The sequence below is a fragment of the Salvelinus sp. IW2-2015 genome, unplaced genomic scaffold (genome assembly GCF_002910315.2).
Source record: "Salvelinus sp. IW2-2015 unplaced genomic scaffold, ASM291031v2 Un_scaffold2458, whole genome shotgun sequence".
NCBI classification, from domain to species: Eukaryota; Metazoa; Chordata; class Actinopteri; order Salmoniformes; family Salmonidae; genus Salvelinus; species Salvelinus sp. IW2-2015.
Window position 1 is genome coordinate 86,192 of NW_019943776.1, and position 5,407 is coordinate 91,598.

Consider the following 5,407-nt stretch of genomic DNA (forward strand, 5'->3'; position numbering starts at 1 on the left):
GCGAGACAGGGATGAGACAGGGGGATGAGAGACAGGGGGAGGGGGAACAGGGGGATGAGGAGACAGGGGATGGGGAGACAGGGGAGGAGGAGACAGGTGATGGGAGACAGGGGGAGGCAGGAGACAGGGGGATGAGGCAGACAGGGGATGAGGAGACAGGGGGATGGGGAGACAGGGGAGGAGGAGACAGGGTGATGGGAGACAGGGATGAGGAGACAGAGGAGGGGAGACGAGGGGGATGAGAGAGCAGGGGGATGGAGACAGGGGAGAGGAGACAGGGGATGGGGAGACAGGGGGATGAGGAGACAGGGGATGAGGAGACAGGGGGATGAGGAGACAGGGGGATCAGGAGACAGGGGGATGAGGAGACAGGGCGGATGGGGAGACAGGGGAGAGGAAGAAGCGGGGTGGGAGACAGGGGTGAGAGACAGGGGGATGAGGAGACAGGGGGATGAGGAGACAGGGGGATGAGGAGACAGGGAGAGGAGACAGGGGGAGGAGGACAGGGGGAGGAGACAGGGGATGAGGAGACAGGGATGGGGAGACAGGGGGAGGAGGAGACAGGGGATGGGGAGACAGGGGGATGAGGAGACAGGAGGGATGAGGAGACAGGGGATGAGGAGACAGGGGAGAGGAGACAGGGGGAGAGGAGACAGGGGGAGAGGAGACAGGGGAGGGGAGAACAGGGGAGGGGAGGACAGGGGATGAGGAGACAGGGGGATGAGGAGACAGGGGGAGGGGAGACAGGGGGATGGGAGACAGGGAGGGGAGAGGGAGACGAGGGGAGACAGCGGGGATGAGGAGACAGGGGATGAGGAGACAGGGGGATGAGGAGACAGGGGATGGGAGACAGGGGGATGAGGAGACAGGGGGAGGGAGACAGGGCGAGAAAGGGAGGGGAGACAGGGGGATGGGAGACAGCGGGGAGGAGACAGGGGGAGGGGAGAAGGGGAGAGAGACAGGGAGGGGAAGGGGGACAGGGGGAGGAAGGGAGAGGAGACAGGGGAGAGGAACAGGGAGACAGGGGGGACAGGGGGATGGGAGACAGGGGGAGGAGACAGCGGGAGGGGGAGAAGGGATGAGGAGACAGGGGGAGAGGGGAGACAGGGGATGAGGAGACAGGGGGAGGGAGACAGGGGAGGGGAGACAGGGGGATGAGAGACAGGGGGAGGGAGACAGGGGAGGAGGACAGGGAGACAGGGATGGGGGACAGGGGTGAGGGGGAGACAGGGGGAGGAAGGTGAGTTAATCATGGATCAACATACCATCTCTCTTCCTCTCACTCAGCATTAGTGATTTAGTAAGTGGATCAATGACATTACATATGAATGACATCTAAATGACAATATCGGAGCAGTACTCAATCAATTTACATTTTCAAATATCCTAACTTGTAAGACAGCTCGTCATCATCGCCGTATGTGTGCTGGTGAGTGCCCTCGCACGTGTATTTACATTGTATGAGCTGTATGTTTATTACCTTATAAGACGTTGGTCATCGTGGTCAGTATCTCTGGCATCTGAGCAGTAGTCTTTCATCTGAGTGAGGAGCTGAGCCTTGGCTGCTGATAGAATAATAGGACGAACAACTGGAGCTGCGCCCAGAATGCCTGGGGTGGGGAGGAGAGAGAGAGGGAGGGAGAGGAGAGAAGGAAGAGGAAGGAGGGAGAGGGAGGGAGGAGAGGAGGAGAGTGGAGAGCGGGAGAGGGAGGAGAGGAGGCGAGAGGGAGGGAGAGGAGGCGAGAGGGAGGGAGAGGATGCCAGAGGGAGGGAGGGAGAGGAGGCGAGAGGGAGGGAGGGAGAGGAGGAGGCGAGAGGAGAGGTGGAGACGGGAGGAGAGAAAGAGAGTGGAGAGCAGGAGGAGAGAGGAGAGCGGGAGAGATAGGAGAGAGGGAGTAAGAGGAGGTGAGAGGGAGAGAGAAGAGGAGATGGAGTGATGCGGGTGGGAGGAAGAGGAGGAGAGAGGGAGGGAGAGGAGGAGAGAGGGAGAGGAGGAGATGGAGTGATGGGGGAGGGGGGAAAGCATAAGACTTAGGGTTTCAAATTACATGAAAATATGTTCCGTATTAATGTAAATGTTAACATAAGTCCATAAAGACAGTAAACTATGTTTATTTGCTTTTGCTGACAAATGCATTGTTTGTCTTTGAGAGATATAGTCCTTTATTAGAGCAATATGTATGAATGAGCAAATGAATGAGCAAATGCATAAACCCCAAACACACACAGACACAGTACACCTACCTATCCAGGCTGTCAGTGTTTTTCTCRGAGTTTGAGCTACGGTAGGCCCCTCTCCAGCTCTCTGTGCCCGCCTTGCCCTCACCGCTCTGGGGAAATAGCTCCTCCATGAGTCCCTCTCTGGTCCCCATCCCCTGGTCCTCCATCTCCCCATCCAGGGACCCACTCTCTGCAGTCTTTCTACCCGCTGGCGAGGCCTCCTGGTCAGGCAGCGTATCGATGTCTGTCTCCAGAACCTGTAGTAGAGTTCAGATTGTACCGGTAAGTTCACACCCCAGTTAAAATGTCTCCACTTGCATCATCAAATTGGTGTTTAGTTGTGCAACTGGCTAGTATGTTATGAAGCGGGCGTATTTGCGGGGGGTCACGTGTTTACAGGCGTTCACGTGAGCGGGCAGTTACGTGTTTGCGGGCAGTCACGTGAGCGGGCAGTTACGTGTTTGCGGGCAGTTACGTGTTTGTGGGCGGTCACGTGTTTGCGCAGCAGAGGATCACTAGTTTGAGCCCAGTAAGGGGACGGGGACAGTGAACTAAGCTATAGTTCTATAATATATAGTTCTATGATGTATAGTTCTATAATTTATAGTTCTATAATATATAGTTCTATACAATTTATAGTTCTATAATTTATAGTTCTATAATATATAGTTATATATAATATATAGTTATATAATATATAGTTCTATATAATATATAGTTATATAATATATAGTTATATAAGTTAGCAGCACGCTCCGGGGTGAAGTTTTGCCTAGGTACAGATCTAGGATCAACTTCCCCTCCCCCAACCCTATCACTGGAGGACGTCTTTAACTATTAGTGGGGGAAATGAAAATCTGACCCAAGATCAGCATCTTGGTTTAACTTCACTACTTCCTACTGCTTAGCAGCACAGTGTCACACACCGTGACGGGCAGAGCAAAACACTGGAGCTCTGTCCTGATTGGCTCTTCATCCTCAGGAAGCCCCTCCTCCTGGAAGTCGTCAATGTCTGTTTCCATGGGGATGTCCACTTCCTGTTCCAAGCTCTGGGCGGAGCTCTGGGCGGAGCTCGGGCTAAAACCTGGTTCCAGTTCCAATTCGGGTTCCAATTCTGGTTCTGGAATGGGAATCAATCGATCATATTATATATAACCCTTTTTACAGCAGCAGTTGTCACTTTACAGAATCAGACTGATGTTCCTTACTGTTGTTATTGTTGTTGTGGGGATGATTCCGGAATCTTCTACTGTTCTGTAGCTGTTGCTGCTGCTCGTAGCTCATAGCAAAGTAGGACTCAAGAGAGATAGCACCGTTCTCTATGGTGGGGAGGGCTGAGACGCTATGCACCCTGGGAGATGGAGTTCTCTCCCACTCAGCCCCGGCCCTCTGCTGTCTATGAGAGATGGGCTTCAACACAGCAGGGCGAACTGGATCATCCATGTTGCATAGCCTGGAGTGGGATGACAACAGGGTTAAGTGTGTGTGTGATGTGCGGGTGTGTGTGTGTGTGTGTGTGTGTGTGTGTGTTCAGTCTCCATCTCCTCACCTGGTTTGGTTGTCTGATGGTGGTAGAGGGGGCAGTGAGTTGTCGTAACGAGTGGGTGTGTCTCTCTCTCTATGTTGTGGAGCCACCGGCCGGAAGGTCCTGCGTGTGAACCCAGGACTGGGCGTGGCTTGTGAAAAGGGGCTTTCCTGGAGCTGGCTCAGGCTACAGCGCTGGCACCCCTCTAGCTCCTCCCTCTGAGGGGGGAGGCTGTAGGAGCGCTGATGCGTCATTTTGGACGTTTCTGTGGGACAGGAGGTGTGAGGAGAGTGAGAGGGTAGACCCTCTGGTGGACTGAYAGGGAGAGGATGGACTGATGAAGAAGAGGTGGAGGAGAGAGAAGAGGCGAAGAGGGTGTGGTGGGACGCTCTCCTTCGGTGGAACTCCTCCCATTTGGGGGGAGGCGGCCTGGGAGGGGGTGGGGTTTTCTTCCTGGTAGCCACTCCCCTAGCACTTCCCACTCCACCAACCCCGCCTCCCTCCTTCAGCTCTGAAAGCGGTGTCGCTGTAGCAACCGAGGGGGAAGCACGGTGGTATGTGGAGTCGAAGCGTAGATCATTCTCCGACATGGCCCTGCTTCGTAGTGATGAAGACGATGATGAAGATGTGGGGTCATCCACACTACAGGCAGACAGCCTGCCGCTCCGACCCAGGTGGTGGTGGTGGTATTGGTGTGGTGTAACTGTTATAGCGCAATCTGGTGGCCTGGTGCAGGGATCACGTCTGTACCGCGGGTAGTCCCTGAGAAAGAAAGAGAGAGAGAGACAGAGAGAGAGACTAACTACACTGCCAGATCTGAGAATGGATGCCTTCTCTAATTCTCACATAGGGACGTCCATTTGAATGTCATCATAACATGGAGCCTGATGGAGAGGGATTTTACTTCCAATCACCATACACTTATACATGTAGTACTCACAGGCAATCAGAGAGAGACAGAGACAGAGACAGAGACAGAGACAGAGACAGAGACAGAGACAGAGACAGAGACAGAGACAGAGACAGAGACAGAGAGAGGCAGTCATGCAGACGAACAGCTCCTGACTTCTTAAAACTCTCTGGTTGTTTTACTTCTTGTCAATAGGGGGGGCCATTTCGACTTTGTAAAAATTTTGTTCCCAAATTAAACTGCCTCGTACTCAATTCTTGCTCGTACAATATGCATATTATTATTACTATTGGATAGAAAACACTCTCTAGTTTCTAAAACCGTTTGGATTATATCTGTGAGTAAAACAGAACTCGAGTTGGAGCAATCTTCCTGTCAGGAAGTGAGAAATCTGAAATTAGGAACTCTGTTCCTGGGTCAGTTAAATAATTTGCAGTTATTCTATTGGTCGACAAGCACTGCATGCGATTACCTGCAGTTTCTCCCTAGATGTCACAACGTTGAGAATTGGAATGTTCGCTATTAGATTCTGAGCAGTATAAATAGCTTGCCCACAGGGGCGCACCCTTTCCTTCATTCCCATGACGCCCAAGACAGACCTCAGGATGCATTCTGAGAAGCGCACGTTATCCGTCGTAGATATATCCGGCTCTGATTTTATTCGACTAATAAGTGTTAGAAAATCATAAACGTATTAGGTAAAACCAAATTATATCAGTTACATAGTATATTGCATTCAAATATTTCTTTGT

The 5,407-nt window shown here is 52.3% G+C and overlaps 1 protein-coding gene across 1 annotated transcript in view; it reads right to left on the reverse strand.

Moving 5' to 3' along the window:
• LOC112074000 (protein Shroom4-like) overlaps positions 1-5,407 on the reverse strand; it is a gene marked incomplete at its 5' end in the record, with an annotated part of 25,114 nt that overhangs the window by 6,918 nt on the left and 12,789 nt on the right. The window contains 7 exon segments of the mRNA XM_070440353.1: positions 1,323-1,335; positions 1,481-1,573; positions 1,575-1,610; positions 2,245-2,477; positions 3,147-3,340; positions 3,429-3,673; positions 3,770-4,507. Coding sequence (XP_070296454.1) covers positions 1,323-1,335; positions 1,481-1,573; positions 1,575-1,610; positions 2,245-2,477; positions 3,147-3,340; positions 3,429-3,673; positions 3,770-4,507 — 1,552 coding nt within the window.